The sequence below is a fragment of the Erinaceus europaeus genome, chromosome 7 (assembly GCF_950295315.1).
Source record: "Erinaceus europaeus chromosome 7, mEriEur2.1, whole genome shotgun sequence".
NCBI lineage: Eukaryota > Metazoa > Chordata > Mammalia > Eulipotyphla > Erinaceidae > Erinaceus > Erinaceus europaeus.
The window spans coordinates 43,103,458-43,126,039 of record NC_080168.1 but is presented as its reverse complement, the minus strand read 5'-3'; the positions used below and the strand labels follow the sequence as shown (position 1 = coordinate 43,126,039).

At 40.2% G+C, this 22,582-nt stretch overlaps 1 protein-coding gene across 3 annotated transcripts in view; it reads left to right on the top strand.

The window, feature by feature from the left end:
* Positions 1-8,154, top strand: part of NFYB (nuclear transcription factor Y subunit beta) — a 29,125-nt gene extending 20,971 nt beyond the window's left edge. For all 3 annotated transcript variants that reach the window (XM_060194317.1, XM_060194315.1, XM_060194316.1), the window contains 4 exons: positions 1,153-1,350; positions 3,867-3,948; positions 5,335-5,414; positions 6,399-8,154. In XM_060194317.1, coding sequence (XP_060050300.1) covers positions 1,153-1,350; positions 3,867-3,948; positions 5,335-5,414; positions 6,399-6,431 — 393 coding nt within the window. In that variant the 3' untranslated portion in view covers positions 6,432-8,154. The remainder of the gene's footprint in view (positions 1-1,152; positions 1,351-3,866; positions 3,949-5,334; positions 5,415-6,398) is intronic.
* Positions 8,155-22,582: the final 14,428 nt, after the last annotated feature.

The following is a 22,582-nucleotide window of genomic DNA, read 5'->3' as shown; positions in this document are numbered from 1 at the left end:
CATGAGGTCCTGAGTTCAATCCCCAGCAGCACATGCACCAGAGTGATGTCTGGTTCCTTCTCACTCTTCCTGTCTTTCTCATTAATAAATAAAATCTAAAAAAAAAAAAAAAAAAACAACCACAGAATAAAATACATTAGTAAAAACTTGAGCTGTTTTTAAAATGACCACCGGAAAAAATAAATCTATATTTGGCATTATATTAACTTGCTTGAGTTTCTCCAGGACGTAAAACAGGTATCAAGGTGAAGACAGCATTTTTCAGCAAGGATTTGGGAGTCATTTTTGTGAGGCTTTAATGTACTAGAGTTTCACTTTCAAATCTCTGAACCGTAATAGACACATTGTTTTCATGATGAGGTGGCAGGTGTGTGCTTCTTTAGGTAAACTTTTTTTTAAATTAATTTTCTTATATTTATTTATTTTCCCTTTTGTTGTCCTTGTTTTATCATTGTTGTGGTTATTGTTGTTGTTACTTGATGTCATTGTTGGATAGGACAGAGAGAAATCAAGAGAGGAGGGAAAGACAGAGGGGGAGAGAGAGAGATAATACACCTGCAGACCTGCTTCACTGCTTGGAAGGCGACTCCCCTGCAGGTGGGGAACCAGGCTCCTTAATGGTTCTTGTGCTCCGCGCCATGTGTGCTTAAACTAACTCCCAGCTTGGACCTGTGAGTCTGTTATCTCAGTTGTAAAAAATGTCACCAAATGTCATTGTTTCACTCTCTTGCAAGCCTTTATGGAAATTTAGTATGTGTGTTTAAAGTCTTCACTCATGAAAATGCAAGGGCAAAGAAGTGATACTTAAGTCTGTAGTTCATAGTATGTTACATGTAAATGGGGTTGATTTGGGAGGGCATTTGGTTAGTATGATTTTAATCTGTATGGGGTGTTAAAGGCATTATGTTGCTTTTATGCTTAAATTATATTTTTTGAAAATACTGCTTAAACACTTCTCTTGTCTTTGAGCTTTTGTTCCACCCTGAAGTTTAAAATCATGACAGCACACTGTGTTAATTATAGATTTCAAAGATTAAAGGTTAACAGTCATAAACTGAAATATGTTTTCTTCTGAGTAGCCTTCTGTTTGCAGGTTGTTAGGAAGGTGATGATCATATTCACTGCAAATTTATTTATGATTTTTGTTTTCAGATTGCAAAAGATGCCAAAGAGTGTGTTCAAGAATGTGTGAGTGAGTTCATCAGCTTTATAACATCCGAAGCAAGTGAAAGATGCCATCAAGAGAAAAGAAAGACAATCAATGGAGAAGATATTCTCTTTGCCATGTCTACTTTAGGCTTTGACAGTTATGTAGAACCTCTAAAATTATACCTTCAGAAGTTTAGAGAAGTAAGTAGAATATTTTTCTATTATGCTTTTAAAAAATATTTATTTATTCCCTTTTGTTGCCCTTGTTGTTTTATTGTTGTAGTTATTATTGTTATTGATGTCGTCCTTGTTGGAGAGGACAGAGAGAAATGGAGAGAGGAGGGGAAGCTAGAGAGGGGGAGAGAAAGATAGACACCTGCAGACCTGCTTCACCGATTGTGAAGCGACTCCCCTGCAGGTGGGGAGCTGGGGGCTCTAACCAGGATCCTTACGTCAGACCCATCAGTCCTTGGGCTTTGCACCACGTGCACTTAACCTGCTGTGCTACCGCCCAACTCCCTCTATTACACTTTTAAGAAAGTAAGATATATTGTTCATTTTAACTTTTAAAATGCATCGTTAAAAAAAACTCTTACTTTATGGCAAATTACATTTCTCAGAACCCTGTAATCATTTGTTTTGAGTGAGAGTAAGCCAGCAAGTAAGAGACCAGGGTTCTGGGTTAGATCCCCAGCAACACAAAAATGTTTTTCTTAATATCTTTAGTGTTAGGCGGCTGTGGAGATAGCATCATGGTTATGCAAAAGACTTTTCATTTTTGAGGCTCTCAAGTCCCAGTTTCAATCCTTAGTACCACCATACGCCAGAGCCGTGTAGTGCTCTGGCAGTAATAGTAATAGTGATGATGATGATGATAATGGGGCTGTCGCATTGATGCACCTGTTAAGAGCATGTGTGTTGGGGGTTGGGCGGTAGCACAGCAGGTTAAGTGCACGTGGCATGAAGTGTAAGGACCGGTGGAAGGATCCTGGTTCGAGCCCCTGGCTCCCCCTCTGTAGGAAAGTTGCTTCAGAAGCAGGTCTGCATGTGTCTTTCTTCCTCTCCTCTCTCCATTTCTCTCTGTCCTATTCAACAACAATAACAATACTAATAACCACAACAACAATAAAAAAAAGGGCAACTAAAGGGGAAAAAATAGCCTCCAGGAGCAGTGGATTCAGGCACTGAGCCCCAGCAATAATCCTGGAGGCAAAAGAAAAAAAAGAGCATTTGTGTTATAGTGCTCAAGATTTAAGTCCCTACTCACCTGCAGAGGAAAAGCTTCAGAAGTGGTGAAGCAGTGCTGCAGGGGTCTCTCTGCGTATCTCCCCCTTCCCTCTTGACTTCTCTGTCTGTCCAATAACAATAAGTAAAGAAATGTTAAAATACACACGCGCGCGCACACACACACACACACACACATATAGAGATCTTTAGGGTTAGAACTTCCATTAAATTACTGATACCTCTGTGGAATGATGAAAGGAGGAAAAGAATGTATTCTCCACATTACTTTTCCAAATCTTCAGCATCATAGTACCTTGGAGTAGAAAGAAACTTAGAGGTCTTTGTTCTGTGGTATAATTCTGGCTTAGGGATTTTAAACTTTAAACTTGCTATCATACTGCTAATTGGCTAAAAGTTGTATGTCTAGTTAAGCGATCAGTTTGGATAATTTGTAGTAGATGTATAAGCTGAATATCCATATAGTTTTGTACATGTATATTATTGCCACCAGGGTTATTGCTGGGGTTCAGTACTACACTATGAAAACCACTGCTTCAGGTGTCCACTTTTTCCTTTTCTCTCTCTCTTTTCCTTTTATATTTTATTTGGCAAAACAAGCAGACCTGCTTCACAAGTAGTGAAGCAACCCCCCTGCAAGTGGGGAGCTAGGAGCTAGACCTGGGATCCTTCCGTAGGTCCTTGTACTTGGCACCATGTGCTCTTAACTCACTGCGCTACTTTCTGGCCCCCCTTTTTTAATTTACTTTAATAGAGACAGCCAAAAATTGAGAGGGCAAGAGAGAAAGAGAGACACCTTGCAGCACTGCTTCATCACTCAAAAAAGTTACCCCTGTAGGTAGGGACCTGGGGCTCGAACCCAGAACCTTGGGCAGTGTAACATGTGCGCTCAACCAGGTGTGCCACCACCTGACTCAGGCTTAGAATAGTTTTTATCCATAAACATTTTAGATTTTCTCAAGTATTATACTGTTGTAATTATTTTTGCTTACATAAGAAGCTAGCATTTGGGAGCCAGATGGTAGCACATCGAGTTAAGCGCACATGATGCTAAGCATAAGGACCAGTGTAAGGATCCCAGTTTGAGCCCGCCCTGCAGGTGGGGTCGCTTCATAAGTAGTGAAGCAGGCATGCAAGTGTCTTTCTCTCCCCTGTCTTCCCTATCTCTCTCAATTTCTCTCTGTCCTATCCAAGAACAACAATGGAAAAAATATGCTGGCAGGAGCATTGGATTCGTAGTGCAGGCACCAAGACCCAGAGATAACCCTGGAGGCATAAAATTAAAATTAAAAAAAATATATAGGAGCTAGCATGTTCAAAGGGTCACTTCATAGTGATAATGTGAACAAGTATTGTGTACTATTTATAATTATAGAAGTTCCTAACTTTAGGAACCAGGGAAGCATTTCTACTTAGAAGATAGTTCTTTTTGAATGGCAGTAATTCCTTTTCTCCTCATTTTCTTTACCCAGGCTATGAAAGGAGAGAAAGGAATTGGTGCAGCAGTCGCAGCTGCAGATGGGCTAAGTGAAGAACTAACAGAGGAGGCATTTAGTAAGTAGTGTGCTGATATATTTTTGCAGTTAAATCTGTTCTCATAGGTCATATGTTAGTAGATTCTTAGCAGTAATTGGGGCTAGGGAGATGGCACCATTAGTAGTGCAACAGACTTTCATGCCTGAGACACCCAAGGTCCTGCGTTTGATTTCCAGCACCACCATGAGCCAGAGCAGAACAATACTCTGGTTAAAAACAAAACTAAACTAAAATACCTTTGGAAGATCAGCAATGAATATTTCCAGTAGTGCTGTTTTGAACTGTACTAGTTTATACCCTTATATTTGAAATTAGGGCAGGACAAGTGTAATTTAAACTCTGGTAGTGTTTATCTTCTTTCACTGACAGTTCTGATCTTTCTTCTTCTTCTTCTTCTTTTTTTTCTAACCAGAGCACTGTTCAGCTCTGGCTTATGGTGGTGCGGGGGCTTGAACCTGGGACTTTGGCACCTCAGGCATGAGAGTCTGTTTGCATAACCATTATGCTATCTACCTTCTGCCCTTTTCTTCTTCTTTTTTTTAAATTTTATTTAATTTTTTCACCAGTCCTGTCACCAAAGGTCCATGTACCCAACCTACCCCTATAGACAACCACTCGAGTTCTCTCTCAGTCTTAGAAATAGGTTGGCATTTTGTTTTGTCCTATTTGTATCTACAAATTCAAGTTATCTACATTCCCCATATGAGTGAAAACATTCTGTTGTTGCCCTTCACCTCTTTCCTTGCTTCACTAAGCATCATCTCCAGTTCCATCCACTTTATCCCAAAGGACATAATATTTTTTATTGCTGAATAGTACTCCATTGAGTCAGTGTCCCATAACTCTTTTATCCAGCCATCTGTCAAAGGGCTTTTTGGTTGTTTCCAGCTTTATGCTATTGTGAATAAAGCTGCTATGAACATGAGGGTGCATATATCCCTTTGAATCAGTGTTACTATACCTCTTTATATGTCTAGTAGTGGAATTGCTGGGTCATACGCCACTCCCACCAGCAGTGTAGCAGAGTTCCCCTCTCTCCACATCCTTCCCAACACTTATCTTCTCCTGTTTTTATTGATGGAGCCCATTCTCACAGGTGTGATGTGTCTGAGTGATTTCCACAGTCTCTAGTTTTGGATTATGAGTCACACGGGGAAAGAAAGATTCCAGAGCTTCTGAAGATTTGTTCAAATGGGCAGTTAGCTAAAACACACTGTTTCTATTGGGGCGGGGGCAAGGCTTTTTAAATGGATTAATTTGAGGGTTTACAATTTTGACTAAGATAATACCTGTGAATTGTCAGATTATGAGACATTAATGGTACAACCTTAAGGTTTAGGTTAAAAAGCTGTGATTCTTCTGATTTGGCGTTTTGGTTGGATTTTTTTTTCTTTTGTTTTTTAGCTAACCAGTTACCAGCTGGATTAATAACTGCAGACGGCCAGCAACAAAATGTCATGGTTTACACAACATCGTATCAACAGGTATATCTTCTTTATATCTTCAGTTACTTGAAAAATGGATAACACCCATCAATTTTTACCAGAGGTGGTTCATTTTAACACATTCTCATTAAGAGCATCAAAAGAAAAGGTTTTGTTTAAAACTGTTTTCTCAGGAGTCACTTGGTTGAGCTACACATGTTGCAGTGCGTGAGGACATCACCTCAAGGCCCCTCTCTCCACTTGCAGGGGCAGAAGCTTCACTAGCAGTGAAGCAGGTGTGCAGGTCTCTCTCTCTCTATCTTTGTCTCTCTATCTCTGTCTGTGTCTCTATCTCTGTCTCTTCTCTCAAGTTAAAAAAAAAGAAAAAAAAATTTGTTTTTTGAGCCTGGCTGTGAGGTACCCAGTTGAGCACACATATTACAGTGTGCAAGAGCCCAGGTTCAAGCCCCTGGTCCCCACCTGCAGGGACTAAACTTTGCAAGTGGTGAAGCAGGACTAAAGATAGCTCTGTCTTACTCCCTGTCTCTTTTCTCTTCCCTCTCAATTTCTATCTAATAAATAAAAGAAAGTTTTCTCGAGTTGTTTAGAATTCAGTTACTGGTTAAAGAACATATTCAGTGGTCTGGGAGGTAGGTGGCACAGTGGATAAAGTGTTGGTCTCTCAAGCATCAGGTCCTGAATTCAATCCCCGGAAGCACATGTACCAGAGTTATGTCTGGTTTTTTTCTCTCTCTTCCTATCTGCCTCATTAATAAATACAATTTAAAAAATAGTACTGAAAAAAATAAAAATAAAAATAAATAAATAAATAAAAATAAAAAATAGTACTGAAAATATATTCATATGTTCACATTTGCTTATAAGTTCACAGAAAATATTAAAGTAGCTCCCTCAAGTAGGAGAATGCAGATTTGGGTGGGAGGGAGACTTTTACTTTCCATTACCTATAATTTTTATTCTTTCAATGCTTATAATACTCATGTTATTTTATTTAAATCTCAATTTAAATTTTATTAATCTTAGATTTCTGGTGTTCAGCAAATTCAGTTTTCATGATCTGAAGAAATGACTGAGTGGGGAGTGCAGTGAAGTAAGAGCCTGTACAATTCTGGGACGGACAGAGGCAGCAGAAGGAAATGGCTGGTGAAAAAGATGTCTCTTTGTATATTGAGTAGCTGTTATGTAGCTTCCTGATGCTCGACTAATTGAGGTGTTAATTTTGACTCGAGAATCTTTTTTCACGAATGATTTTAAAAGAAAAATTTGGATCTTAAAGGTATTAAAATATTTTTGTTTTGTACAAGAGTTTGTTGCTCTGTGTGACTCCTGTATGCATTGTATATTGCGATTTATTACTGTCAGAGATTTGTAGACAGTTTCTTATTTTCATATTGAATCATGTTACTTTTGTAATTCAAGTAAGCAGCTGGGTTGATTCCTGATGTTTGCCCTTTTAATAAAATATGAGGGTAGAGTTCATTTTTGAATGCAAATTGCCTTTATTGTAGATTTGAGTTTGTCTTGGTTATATACTATCTTGCATGGTAACCTAGCTAGACTTTCAGCATTCACCATATTTATTAAGATTTTTTTTTTATAACATTCATAGTTTAAACAGCACCATTTTTTTTTTTTTTTACAAAGTTTAATTGAAGAACTAAATGTGAGTGCAGAAGCAAATATTGTCTGCCCTGCTAGACTTGGTGCCCATCAACAGTGTTTACACTGCTTATTGTGCCTGTTAAGACTGTTTTAGTTTATTGAAGCTTTTAAGATGAGACTTGTTTTTGAGTTACATTATGATTGTTGAAATCCATTTAAGATTAGTGTGGCTTAGTACTCTTGAAATGACACCTCTTTCCTTTTGATTTTTTTTTTTCCACCCAGAAGAGATTTTATTGAATGATGGCAAATGTCCTGAGTTTACCTTTTTTTTTTTTTTTTTTAACTGAAATGCCATTTCTATTAGACTTGGGGAGCCAAGAAATGTCAGACATCATTGTGTGTATACAGACCTCTTTTTTGCATGGGTGAGTGAGTAAGCTGAGTTGGAGAATAGAATGAGTGCTTTGAATGCTATGAAACAGAAGCTGCCAACTCCTAGTATGTTGTCTTGCTCTTTGCATTAACTAAATTTAGATAATGTCAGTTTGTATTATCTAGTAGTCTATGTGCTAGGCTCTTCCCTTTTTTAAAACAAGAATTTGTATTATCTCATTGTTTATAATAACTAATTTGATTTTTTTTAATACCAGCAATTGCTATTGTATAGTTTGTCTAAAAGGAAGTTTGAACATCATCTTGGAAAGACACTGATGTTTATTAGAAACAATTTCCAAAGAATAGGCAGAATAGAAGCATTTATTATCAGAAGGAGCCTTGGGTTGGGGGTGGGAGCACATCTGGTATAATCTTGTAACTCACTATCCTCCCATTTGAAAAAGAGTCTCCGTTCCAGAAAATCCAACTAGTCAGAAAGTGGTTAAACAAAATCAACTGTCTTCCTACTATGTTGAAATAACTAATGTCAATAATTTGGTAAATACCATTTGTCCTTTTGCTTTGCTAAATATGTATATTTTTATAAAAATGGGCTCATACTTGCATACTGTTTTGTAGCCTGCTTTTTTTCACTTAATATATTGTGATCATCTTCCTAGGTTGTTAACATAGTCTATTTTTATTTGCTTATTCTGTTGTACAGCTAACCCATCATTTAATCCTCTCGGACATTTTGACCACTTGCACCATTTTAAGTTATAAACAGCACTTCACTGAATTTTGTGTATATCCTGTTTTCTTAAATTAATATTGGAGAATTGATAATTAGCAGAACTGGTAGCCTGCTAGAAGATGCACACAGTTTGATGACTCTGGTACACTCATCTAAGTGTAGTTCTGAGATGTCTTCCATTTGATCTAGATAGTATTTTACTATTTACTTGATGAAACCATTTAATTTATAGATTGGATTATGCTTAAGAATCAAAATAGGTTTGAGGACCTGGTTTGAGCCCCTGCACACCACCTTCAGGGAGGAACATCATGAGCAGTGAAGCAGGTCTGCAGGTGTCTTTCTCCCAGAGTCTGACTTCTCCTTTCCTCTCAGTTTCTCTCTGTCCCATCAAATAAAGGGAATAAGGAGAAGAAAAAAAAAAAGCCACTGGGAGCTGTGGATAACCCTGGTGGCAGAAAAATAAAAAAGAAAGAAAGAAAAGGGGAGGGTTAGGTAGAATAATGGTTATGCAAAGAGAACCTGGTGCCTGAGGCTCCTAAATCTCAGGTTCATTTTCTAGCAGCACCATAAACCAGAGCTGCGCTGCGGTGCGGTGCGGTGGGGGTGGGAATTAGACAGCTTTAAGATCTACATTACTACCTAACAAAACACATTTCTAAGTTTAGTAGTTTGCTGGTGGCACTAAAACTTTAGAATCAATAAAATCAGGTTAACTTTGGGGTATGTGGTCTCTGTACTGCATGGAATTCTGAGAGGGGGCTGGCCTTTCAGCTGGCCCCAAATGGAGTATGATTAGGCATCCGGCCTTCCAGCTTCCTAAGTATATGAACTATGTCAACATGCCTTTTCTTTCTAACTTTATTGCTTTTATGAGCATCTAAAAGAGAAATGGGGTTCTGCGACCACGTAGTAAGTAGAAAGGAGTTTAATGGCTGTCCCCTCACTGCCTCATCATAATGGAAACACTTGCCAGGTATTCTTATAAGACTGCCTTTTTAACGATGACACTTAAAAAATAACTTGTCTTCCTTTTCCTACTGCAGTGTAATATCTATGCAGTATTTCCCTTTTCATCAGAAACATGCTTTAATGCCTATTTTCAGAATACCTTTAGTCAGTTAAAGGCATATCAGTTAATTGGGGGAATGCTAACTAAACAGTTATGAGGGCCCACTCAGAGATTATCTGTAGCAGTAGCAGCTAGGCATGAAAAATTAAAATCAGTTTCTATCACTTGCCAAGAATGAAATCTTGCGTGCAAAATATTTTAACTGCTTACGTTTTTTCCAGAAAAAAGTTAACAGTCTAAGACATAATATTTGTTAATTTAAGTGATAAAATGTACTTTTGACTCACTCAAATAGGTGATATTGGAAAAGCTCTATATTAAAAGCTAGTCTGTTTCAAATTTCCAAGTATTGAATAATTCAGACATTTATGTAAAATTATTTTTATCTGTATAGGAGTTAGTTTCACAAAACGGAAACAGAAGCCTCAGGCATCAAGGCCTGTCTTCAAGCTGAGTTATTTCTCTGGCTTATATTTATGTTTTTAATACGACATGGGTAAGTGAACCCAGGGTCTTGGGTATGCTTGGCATTGCCAAGGAGCTTCTCAAGCCCAATATATATATATTTATTCATTCCCTTTTGTTGCCCTTGTTTTTTTTATTGTTGTAGTTGTTGTTATTGATGTCATCGTTGTTGGACAGGACACAGAGAAATGGAGTGAGGAGGGGAAGACCAAGGGGGAGAGAAAGATAGACACCTGCAGACCTGCTTCACCACTTGTGAAGTGACTTCCCTATAGGTGGGGAGCCAGGGGCTCGAACCGGGATCCTTCAACTGGTCCTTGTGCTTTGCGCCACCTGTGCTTAACCTGCTGCGCTACTGCCCGACTCCCGGCCCAGTATTTTCAGAGAGGAGATATCATTACTCTACCACCCATGGACCTCCCATGGTGGGGTCTAATAACATAGCCATAGATCCCCTGGCTTTATTCCAAAGACTATTTACTTATTCATATTGAATAGCTATCATTGTAAGCCAGTAGTTTCTAAGAGTTCCTTTGCCAAGGTTAACACCAGCAAACATGGCAATTAAGTCAGTAAAATATGTGCTAGATGTCTACATATGTCTAAAACCCTAGAAGCCAGGGTCAGGTGGTAGCACAGCAGGTTAAGTGCATGTGGCATGAACTGCAAGGACAGGCTTAAGGATCCGGGTTCGATCCCCGGCTCCCCACCTGCAGGGGAATCACTTCACAAGTGGTGAAGCAACGGCTCTGCAGGTGTCTATCTTTCCTCATCTCTGTCTTCCCCTGCTCTCTGTCCATTTCTCTCTGCTCTATCCAACAATAATGACATCAATAATAACAATGACTACAACAATAAAACAAGGGCAACAAAAGGGAATAAATATTAAAAAAAAGAAGGAAAAAAAACACCCTAGAAGCCATGTGTTGGATTAGGGATGCAAATGACAGATTGGCAGGTAATTTCTCTGCCTTCAACTCTCAAATTTTAAACTCTGACACTATGGCATAGCCTTTGCCTCTTAGAGGTCTAATTAGATTTTTTTTTTTTTTTAAATTTTATTATCTTTATCAGATAGAGATGGCTAGAAATTGAGAGGGTTTGGGGAAATAGAGAACTGCAACACTGCTTCACTTTTTGTGAAGCTTTCCCCTGCAGGTGGGGGCGGAGGGGTGGGGACTCAAACCTGGGTTCTTGCTCATAGTAACATGTGCGCTCAACCAGGTGCGCCACCACCTGGCCCGGTCTGATTAGCTCTTCCTTGAGTGTTCTGTTTTTCAGTCAGAATGAGAAATGTGGTAGTCGGGCAGAGGCAGGGACAGAGAGAGAACACAGCATTGAAACTTCCCTCAGTGGGGTGAGGGCTGGACTTAAACCTGGATCGTGTACATGGAGAAGCAATCAATCTTGCTGGGCCCAGCATTTGGAGTCTTACACCATAAGTTATATAACCTTACTCAGATTTGAGTCACAATTTGTTTTGCTTTTCTCTTGATGTGAGTTAGAGAAACAAGTGGTAGTTTGAAGTCTCCGCAGAATTAGAAGAAGCCTAGTTCTTGTTCCTTGGCACAAGACTTCAAGATGGTACATTCATTCATGGTATGGGCACATGGTATGGGTGGGATGGCAGTGACAATTATTATTCCTTTGTGTTTTTTGATTAGTGGTTGGTCTAAAAATAGGATTTAATTTCTAGTAAACCTAACACTGGGGATTCTGTATGAAGGAGGGAGACTTCTCAGCGTACCTCTCCTGGCTGAAGGGCACTGTTATGGGCCGTTTGTGCCCAGCAACTTATTTTCAGAAAATTACCACCCAGTGTTTTAAGATTCAGAAACATCTCTCATTTAAAAAAAAAATTATTATTCCCTTTTTGTTGCCCTTGTTTTTTATTGTTATTGTTATTGATGTCATCGTTGTTGGATAGGACAGAGAGAAATGGAGAGAGGGGGAGAGAAACACAAGACACCTGCAGACCTGCTTCACCGCTTGTGAAGCGACTCCCCTACAGGAGAGTTTTATCAGAGCACTGCTCAGCTCTGGCTTTCGGTGGTGCAGGGGACTGAACCTGGGACTCTGAAGCCTCGGGCATGAGAGTCTGTTTGCATAACCATTATGCTATCTACCCCTGCCCCTTCTTCTATTATTTATTTTTACCAGACCACTACGTACCTCTGGCATATGGTGGTGTGGGGGACTGAACCTGGGACTTTGGAGCCTCATGCATGAGTGTCTCTTTGCATAACCACTATGCTATCTATCACTGCCCTCTTCTTTCTGTCTCTGCTTTCTTTTTAATCTGAAAATATCAGCCTGAACCAGTGAAACCCCAGTGACCGTCCCTCCCCCCCAAAAAAGAAAGCCCAAATGCTGAATAAGAAACCACTTAAAATAATGTGAAGTAGGGAATTGGGCGGTAGCGCAATGGGTGAAACGCAAGGACCGGCTTAAGGATCCCAGTTCAAGCCCCCGGCTCCCCACCTGCAGGGGAATTGCAGTGAAGCGGTCTACAGGTGTCTATCTTTCTCTCCCCCTCTCTCTGTCTTCCTCTCCTCCATTTCTATCTGTCCTATCTTTTTAAAGATTTTTTAAAAATATTTATTTCCTTTTTGTTGTTGTAGTTATTGTTGATGTCATCATTGGATAGGACAGAGAGAAATGGAGAGAGGAAGGGGAAGAAGAGAGGGGGAGAGAGAAAGATAGACACCTGCAGACCTGCTTCACCGCTTGTGATCCTTCAGCCTATCCTTGCGCTTCGCGCCACCTGCGCCTAACCCGCTGCGCTACCACCAGACTCCTGGGTAATATACCTTTGTTTTAACCACAGCACTGCTCAGCTCTGGTTTATGATGATGCTGAGGACTGGAAAAAAAAAAAAAAAAGGTTTCACACAACTATTACACTATCTCCCTTGCGCTGGGGAATATACTTTTCTTTTCTTTCTTTTTTTTTTTTTTTTTTTTCCTCCTCCAGGGTTATTGCTGGGCTCGGTGCCTGCACCATGAATCCACCGCTCCTGGAGGCCATTTTTTTCCCCCTTTTGTTGCCCTTGTAGCTTCGTTGTGGTTATTATTATTGCCCTTGTTGATGCAATTCGTTGTTGGATAGGACAGAGAGAAATGGAGAGAGGAGGGGAAGACAGAGAAGGGGAGAGAAAGATAGACACCTGCAGACAAGCTTCACCGCCTGTGAAGCGGGGGCTCGAACCGGGATCCTTACGCCGGTCCCTGCGCTTTGCACCACATGCGCTTAACCCACTGCGCCACCGCCCGACCCCCGGGAATATACTTTTCAAGTGCACGTGAAACGTGTGAAGACTAATCACATGATAAATCATAGGTACCCAATAATTTCAGAAAACAAACGAGCAGGATCCTCTGAAAGAAGCAGAGATTAAGTAGGTTAAACATTCAAACTTCTGCAAGGTCTAATAAAAAAGGGCACAAATAAAGTAACTGGAATAAGAAGGATCATAACAGCAGGAGCTGTGGAACTAAAAAAAAAACAATCATATGGATAACTTCTTATCAAAAAACTGTGGGGTCTGACTTCACTAAGTAGGGAACATTCTTTGCATTGATTTCCCTAAACACTGTATATGAAAGAGCAGTGTTCTGGTCTCTCTCAATAAGTAAATACATCTTCAAAAGTTTTGTAAATAAAGATGAAGTGGAGAAATTCCTAGAAAATAATGATTACCAAAGCACTGCTCAGCTCTGGCTTATGGTGGGTGGTACTGGGGACTGAACTTGGAACCTGGGAGTCTATCTGTATAGCCATCATGCTATCTTCCCAGCTCCCTATACAATTATTGAACTTAACAATGTTCACTGAAGAATATAAAAATCCTATAGTTTTATCCTATTTATAACCCTTAAAGAAAATGAAACCAATACTTTAAAAAAAAAATCTCTTAGTAACTGGTGTGGCTTTGCAAGGCTAGTCCAATATTTTTTTAGTTATTGTTTTTGTCGTTGAATAGGACAGAGAAATGGAGAGAGATGGGGAAGAAAGAGGGGGAGAGAAAGAAATACCTGCAGACCTGCTTCACCGCCTGTGAATCGACTCCTCCCTGCAGGTGGGGAAGCAGGGGCTCAAACCAGGATCCTTATACCGGTCCTTATGCATTGCGCCACCTGCGCTTAACCTGCTGTGCTACAGCCCGACTCTTCAAGACAACTGAAAAATGAATTTTTGTGATTCTATATTCTATAATCTTGAAAACTAAAGCCAGACAATGACAAGATATGAAATGAGAGTGACTTCATTTATGAACATAAGAAACAACTCCGGGGCAGGGGGGTAGGGTGGTGGCAAACCTGGTTAAGCGCACGTGTTACAGTACATAAGGACCTTGGTTTAAGCCTCCTGGTCCCCACCTGCGGGGAGAATGTTTCGTGAGTAATGAAGCAGGCTTGCAGATGTCTCTATGTCTCTCCCCTCTCAATTCCTGACAGTCTGTCTCCAATATATAATGGTAATAATTTTTTTTAATAATTAAAAAGCAACTCCTAAACAAAATAATTGAGTTCAGCAGTCTCTCTCTCTCTCTCTCTCTCTCACACACACACACACACACACACACACACAGCTGAGTTTATCTATGGAATTACAATTATGACATAAAAAGTTATCTACCATAATTTGACAATATTTTTAAATAACCCTATTTAAATAAGTGAGAAAAATAGTATTCAGTAAGATTCAATATCCATTTATAATAGAACTGTTACAGACTCTCCTTAACCTAATAAAGGTTACTTAAAGTGGGGGGAAATGAGCTAAATACAGAAAGCATTCTCAGTGGTCCAGGAAGTGGTGCAGCGGATAAAGCATTAGATTCTCAAGCATGAGGTCCTGGGTTTGATCTCTGGCAGCACATATACCAGAGTAATATCTGGTTCTTTCTCTCTCTCCTTTCTCATAAATAAGTACAATATTTTTTAAAAACACAGAAAGCATTCTCTTTAAATTGTGGCAAAGTGAAGGATGTTCATTATTACTTCTTTTTTTTTTTTAATTACTTCTTTCCAATCTTGTACCACAGGTATTAGTGCAGCAACATTATAAAGGTGTATGGATCAGAAAGGAAAAAAAAGAACCACTAATCTTTACAGATTATATATGGAAGGTTCCAAAGGATATCTAGATATCATTACAAGAACTAATAAAATGTGGCATAGTGGCTGGACCCAAAATCAACCTATAGCAAACAATAAGTACTCAGGCAACAACCAGCTCAAATATAAGTGTGATCTGGAGAACTTCACCGTAGCATTAAAACACATAGAACTTCTAGGAAGAAACCTAAGACAGGAAGACCTTTATAGAGAAGTTATTAAAGTTTATTGAGAGATACTAAAAGAAGACCAAATCAATGGGGAGATACACAATGTATTTGGCTAGGAAGACTCATTGAAAAGGTGCTGGTACTTCTCTCAGCTGATTAAAAATACCCAATACAAGTATATAAGTAAATACACAAACTTGGAGACAATATATGCAACACTTTTTTTTTTAACCTACTGATAAAGGTTTGGTATAAGTCAATGAGGAAAATAAAAGGATATGCATTTAATAGAAAAATGGATAAAAGACATGAACAGGTATTTCAGTGAAGAGGATATATCGATATGTTGACATGTGATAAAACATTCAATTTCACTAGTAATCAGGAAAATGCAAATTAAATGCACAGTAAGTACCATGTAACAGCCATCCAGTTGGTAAGGATGAAAGACACACCAGGGGAGTCGGGTGGTAGCGCAGCAGGTTAAGCGCAGGTGGCACAAAGCTTAAGGATCCCGGTTTGAGCCCCTGGTTCCCCGCCTGCAGGGAAGTACACTTCACAAGTGGTGAAGCAGGTCAGCAGGTGTCTTTCTCCCTCTCTCTCTGTCTTCTCCTCCTCTCTCCATTTCTCTCTGTCCTATCCAACAACAATGATATCAGTAACTACAACAATAAAAAAACAAGGGCAACAAAAGGGAAAATAAATCAATAAATTAATTTTAAAAAGGCCACCAGAAGCAGTGGGTTCATAGTGCAGGCACCGAGCCCCGCTATAAACCTGGAGGCAAAAAAAAAAAAAAAAAGACACTCCAAACCAACTATTCGTTAACACTGGACCACTGGCACTCAAATGGCAGCCAGTGTGGGGCTGTGAATTGGTACAAGTGCTCTAGAAAAGTTCATCTAGACAAAACAAACCACTTTCAGAGCAGTGGCTTTGCTTCGGAATCACTTTATTCCTTTAAAAGTATGTAGCACAACAAAGATCTGTTTGTTGCTCATGAGCTATTATTTATCAATACATACTATGCTAGGAATTAAGATAACTTTAAGGCATAAAAACACACAAATATTAACTAGCTGTCAAGAGCAACACTGGCCTGGCTCAAGAAATCATTTATTTGTTGTTCATTTAGTCTTTATTTATTTATTATTGGATAGAGACCGGAGAAATTGAGAGGGGAGGGAAAATAGAGGGAAAGAGATAGAGAGACACCTGTAGCCCTGCTTCACTACTTGTGAAGCTTCCTCCCTGAAGCTGGGAACCAGGAGTTTGAACATGTATGTTTTCATTTATTTATTTTCCCTTTTGTTGCCCTTTTTAAATTCTTGTTGTAGCTATTGTTGTTGTTATTGATGTCATCGTTGTTAGATAAGACAGAGAAATGGAGAGAGGAGGGGAAGGCAGAGAGGGGGGAGAGAAAGACACCTGCAGACCTGCTTCACCACCTGTGAAGTGAACCCCCTGCAGGTGGGGAGCCAGAGGCTCGAACCGAGATCCTTACACTGGTCCTCTGGCTTTGCACCATGTGCGTTTAACCCGCTGTGGTACTGCCAGACTCCCAGTAACATGTATGTTCTAACAAGTATTGAACTGCTCAGCCCCACTCTAGAAAAAGTTTAAACTCATAAAAAAGACTGGAAAAAACAATGTCTTAGTCTTTTTATGATAACAGCCTTGCCTTAATTGATGACCTGAAAGGGCCTCACAGACCCACAGGGGCCCCTGGACCATATTTTGGACACAACTGACCTAGAACAATGTTTGCACACGTGCACCTGGAGATGTGTATGCAGCTCATTCATACTCAAATATTTATTACCTTGGTCTCATGGGTCAGGCAGGTGTCATTCTAGGCACTGAGAATGTCTAAACAGACAAAAGTCCCTCCCCACGCAGAGCTTACACTGTAATTGGCAGAATGTTCATAGCAGCATTGTGTGTAGTAGTCCCAAGGTGAAAAGAATCCAGATAAACTATAGCAGAGTCATACTGCATAGCGGTGGAAACAAATAAAATATGGTTATATGCATAAAAATGAACATGAATATCAAAACATGTCAGGAAAAAAGTCACAAGGGAATATATACAACACTGACACCATTTACATAAACAGTTCAAGAACAGGTCGATCTAAGCAAGACATTACTAAGGATACATACATGGACGTGGGTATTAGCAAAAAATCTAGAATGTGTGTGTGTAGGGTGAATGGAGATTCTAAGCATCCGATAATATTCTAGTTCTTAATCTGAAGGTTGAGTAAATGGGTGATCATTTTATTTATTTCACAAGGAAATTATAAGGTTCATCACAGAGAGATAACATCTACCAGTAATTCAGCCACTGCTGTACACTGCAAATCAGTCAATTGTTAGAGTGGATGGGGAAGAAGTACATGGTAATATGAAAAGGAAAAGAAAAGAGGAAGGAGTGAGGCTGGGAAAACAGCATAATGGTTAAGCAAAAGAACTTTCATGCTTGAGGCTCTGTGGTCCTAGGTTCAATCCTCAGCACCATCATAAACCAAAGCTGAGTAGTGTTCTGGTATCTCAGGCTCTCCCTCTCTGTATCTCTCATTAAAATTACACACACACACTCTCTCCCTATAGAAGTTAACTGGGGTTCCTAATAGTGTTAGTATCCAATAAGATGGCATTGTTACAGACTCTAGTACTGTTCTGTCAAATTTACCCAGAGTTACTGTTATGATCTTGGTTAACTGATTATTTTCTTCCACTGGGTATAGTAATCTATCTAAAGCAGAGAAGGAATTCATAGGTAATGCAAATACCAAAATAAATTGGCAAAGACACTACCTCTTTAATGAATTTTGTTGACTTTCAAAAGTACCTTTGCACTCTCTTAAAAATGCATTTATGGGGAGTCGGGCTGTAGCGCAGCGGGTTAAGCGCAGGTGGCGCAAAGCACAAGGACCGGCATAAGGATCCCGGTTCGAACCCCGGCTCCCCACCTGCAGGGGAGTCGCTTCACAGGCGGTGAAGCAGGTCTGCAGGTGTCTATCTTTCTCTCCTCCTCTCTGTCTTCCCCTCCTCTCTCCATTTCTCTCTGTCCCTCTGTCCTATCCAACAACGACAACAACAATAACTACAACAATAAAACAACAAGGGCAACAAAAGGGAATAAACAAATAAAAAAAATTTTTTTAATGCATTTATGACAGGCTGGGAGTATGGATTGATCTACCAACACCCGTGTTCAGCGGAGAAGCAATTACAGAAGCCACACCTCCCACCTTCTGCACCCCATAATGATCCTGGGTCCATGTTCACAGAGAGATAAAGAATAGGGAGCCTTTCAATGGAGGGGATAGGACAAAGAACTCTGGTGGTGGGAAGCATATAGAATTGTACCCTCTAGGAAGTTGGGCGATAGCTCAGTGGGTTAAACACATGTGGCACGAAGCAAGGACCAGCTTAAGGACCCTGGTTCGAGCCTTTGGCTCCCCACCTGCAGGGGAGTCACTTCACGGGCGGTGAAGCGTGTCTGTGGGTGTCTCTTTCTCTCCCCCTCTGCCTTCCCCGCCTCTCTCCATTTCTCTCTGTCCTGTCCAATAATAAGGACATCAATAATAACTACAACAGTAAAACAACAGGGGCAACAAAAGGGAATACATAAATATTAAAAAAGAATTGTACCCTCTCATCCTAAATTAAATCAATAAAAAAGAATGCATTTATGTAATCAAATAATACAAATAAATGCACACTGGCTAATGGCTATTTCTCCACATGATCAGTAACAGGTGTCTGGCTGGTCAAACAAATTTCTTATTTTGCAACCATATCTGCAAAGGTTATCACTGGTAGTACTATTTCACGGTCATTGAAGGCATCATCGAAGGATACATCAAAGTAAAGTGATTCCTATACATGTTGGTGTTCATTTTTAAAACTTACAAAACACACACACACACTGAAATATTTGACCACTAGATTAAGTGGGGCAGACTAAAGTTATTATTTGGGGTTAGAGAAATGGTACAGGCATTCATTAGGCCTGGCTGGAAGTGGCTGGCAGCCCATTCCTAGGCAAAGAGGAAGCTGGAAGTAGATTCTCCAAATCTAGTCTTCCCAGCCATGTCTAACACAGGGCTGCCAACTCACCAGATGGTTCAAGACATTGCTGGAGCTACTCTAAAAAATTCCTGGGGGGGGGGGGGGGGGGAGTCGGGCGGTAGCGCAGAGGATTAAGTACACGTGGCAAAGCCCAAGGACCAGAATAAGGATCCAAGTTCAAGCCCCCAGATCCCCACCTGCAGGAGCGTCCCTTCACAGGCGGTGAAGCAGGTATCTATCTTTCTCTGTCCCACTCTGTCTTCCCCTCCTCTCTCCATTTCTCTCTGTCCTATCCAACAACAACAGCTACAGCAACAATAACAATAATGGCGACAAAATGGCAAAAACGGCCTCCAGGAGCAGTGGATTCATAGTGCAGGCACCAATCCCCAGCAATAACCAATCCTGGAGGCAAAAGAAAGAAAATAAAAGGAAAGGAGAGAAAAGAAAAGAAGAAAGAAAAGAAAAGAAGAGAGAAAAGAAAAGAAAAGAAAAGGAAAGTTCCAGGCTGCTACAAAAACCCAATGGCTAGATTTAAGCTGGAACAGACAGTACCAGCAGGGGGTGCTAAACTGCATCTGGTAATGATTTCAGACCAAGCAGGGAGTTAGGCTTCTCTCTGCCTACTCTCTAAACATGAAAAGTTGGTAATTATAACACCTGTAGCTTCCTGTTCCACTTCCCAGTAAGACAGAAAAATTAAGAGGAACCCTTTCTAAGATTCTTTGGGACTTTCTGCACTACCTCCTCAAATAGGGGAAATAGAGAATCCTTCTGCACCGGTGGACAAAGTTGTTTATGTTCAGAAACAAATACCAGTTGCTATCTTTTGCTTTTCATCTGTACGTGCTCAGGCACAAAGGGATCTCCTCGTGCCTTCTTCAGTTCTCATGTGGAGGAATGATGTATTCTTTAGCTTCTTAGCTCTGGATGCTAAGAAGACTAGAAAGGAGAAGCAGTAGGGTGAGGGAGGCATTTCCTTCTCTGTTTAAGCTTTCTTATTTTTATTTTTTAGATTTATTTATTTGTTCATGAGAAAAATAGGAGGAGAGAGAGAAAGAACCAGACATGTGCTGCCAGAGACTGAACTTGGTTCATACCTGAGAATCCAGTGCCTTATCCACTGTGCCACCCCCCAGATCACCTCTGTTATAGCTTTCATATCTGATATGCCAGTGATCATCATTCCTCTTGCACCTGGATTGTCAAAATTCTTGACATCTCAGAGAATTCTGTAAAGACTTTTTGTGACTAGCAAAGTCAGATGAGAAAAAAGGGAGTTCTATTCCCAATCTTCTCTCTACTCAATGTCAAAAGTTTCCTACCTTGGTCTTTTTTTGAGACTTGAATTTGATATATTCCCAGGGGTGATCTCAAATAACAAGCCATTGTTCAATCCAATTTGTCCAAGATACCAAATATCCAAAACAGAAGAATCTAACACTGTTGAGATTAATAGTCCTATTAGTGGATGCTTTGCTGAGTCTAGTTCTATAGAGGGCAAGGAGAATCAAATTGATATTAATAAGATATAAAAGTCTATTTTGAACAAGGAGAGTAGTATTCTTGGATTTGACATCTTTCCCCTTTCTTCATTCCGTCTACAGAATTTGTTTCTTCCCAGAGTATTTTCTAGGCATCCTCAAAGACTTTGTTGGGGTTAAAGAATTATTAAATCAAGGGAATAACAAACAGAAGTGGAAAACTTAGAGAGAAAATGTGTCATTGTCATCTGGCTTTATAGAAATATAAGAATCCCTTGGTCTGCAAGCTTACAGGTTGACAATGGTCACCTGACGTGATACATACAAGAACCCATCATAGTTCAAACACTGGTTTGCAGGTGCTTTTTGCCTGTTTTGTTTTGCTACTGTTAGACAACTGCCCAAGGCTTTCTTGTATGGAAAGCAGAGAAATTCACTTTGGAAACACTTTTACTTCACCTTCCTGACCATCTAATGTTACAAAACATCATGCACAATGCACATTAATCTCACTAAGTCCTCAGGCCATTTTAGAGAAAAGATTTTCATACATTTGGGCCGGGTGGTGGCACACCTGGTTGAGTGCACATATTACAGTGCGCCCGGTCCCCACCTGCAGGGGGAAAGCTTTGCTAGTGGTGAAGCAGGGCTGCAGCTGTCTCTCTGTATCTCTCCCCTCCTCCTCTCAATTTCTGGCTGTCTCTATCCAATAAATAAAGATAATAAAAAATAATTTAAAAAAGATTTTCATACATCAGCCCCTTTCAGTCTAGTAGTACGTATGTACATACCTCCAGAACTTTTCTGAGTAAGCTGAGCAGTCATAGTGTATCATAGGCTAAGATAAAGTTGGAGCTGGTAATTCCTGCACAGGCTTACTAAATCTAGTAAAATATCTTTCCTTTTCCAAGCATCCCTCCCAGTTTCACCCCAGTCTGAGAGGAGGAGTGGGACTATGGAAGAATTTAAAGATGACAATTTTTTTCTCCCCCTCCCTTTTTCTTATTATACCTGATAGTACAGAGAGAAATTAAGAGGGAGTATGACAAGAGTGTGACACTCTAGTTACCTGTAAACCTGCTTCAACACTTATGAAGCCCCCCCTGCAGGTGGGGAGGGGGTTTCAAACCCAGGTCCTTGCACTAGATGATATGTGGGCTTAACCAGGTAAGCTACCACCCAACCCCAAGATGACAGCTTTCTTTAATCATTAAAAAAAAAAATTCAAGTATCAGATAAATGACTGATAAGCAAGATTAGAAAAGAACCATTCTATTTTTAAAAGATATTTATTTATTTATTATTGGATAGAGACAGAGAGAAATAGTGAAGAGAGGGGGAGATAGGGAGAGAGACAGAGAGACACCTGCAGCCCTGCTTCACCACTTGTGAAGCTTTCCCCCTGCAGGTGGGGACCAGGGGCTTGAACTCAGGTCCTTGCGCACTGTAATGTGAGTGCTTAACCAGGTGTGCCACCACCTGGTCCCGAAAGAATCATTCTCCATCTAAAAGGCCTACCACGTAGCAGAGGAAGAGGAACTCTGCATCATGTTTTCAGGCTATTATAACCCAACATTTAACAAAAGGCAAGGGAGGCACAAGTAGAGGATCAGATATACCTGGAAGTGGAGTTTGTCAGTAAAATCAAATTGAAATTGACATTTCATCTGAATTTGAGGGTGCTGGGCAGATTGGAGACAGGTGGGAGTGGATATGGGGATGGCCAATAGGAGGTACAGAAAGAAAGGTAGAAAGCATGCTATCACAGCAACTAGAGGAATGGGAATATGGGTAGCCATGGAGTAATAGTGAGCAGAACACTCTCTCCTTCCAAACAATAAATATCTACAACTATCAGACTTAACAAACCTCATCCACGACAGCTGAGACATCCGCAGAAGCACTGCTGCCTCAGCCATAAGATGCAGACGCTACCATGATTTCATCCTGAACTCTGGAACCTCACCTCTCCAGAGCCCTACTCCCTCAGGGAAAGATAGAAACAGGCTGGGAGTATGGATCAACCTGCCAATGCCCATGTCCAGCAGAGAAGCAAGTATAGAAACTAGAACTCCCACCTTCT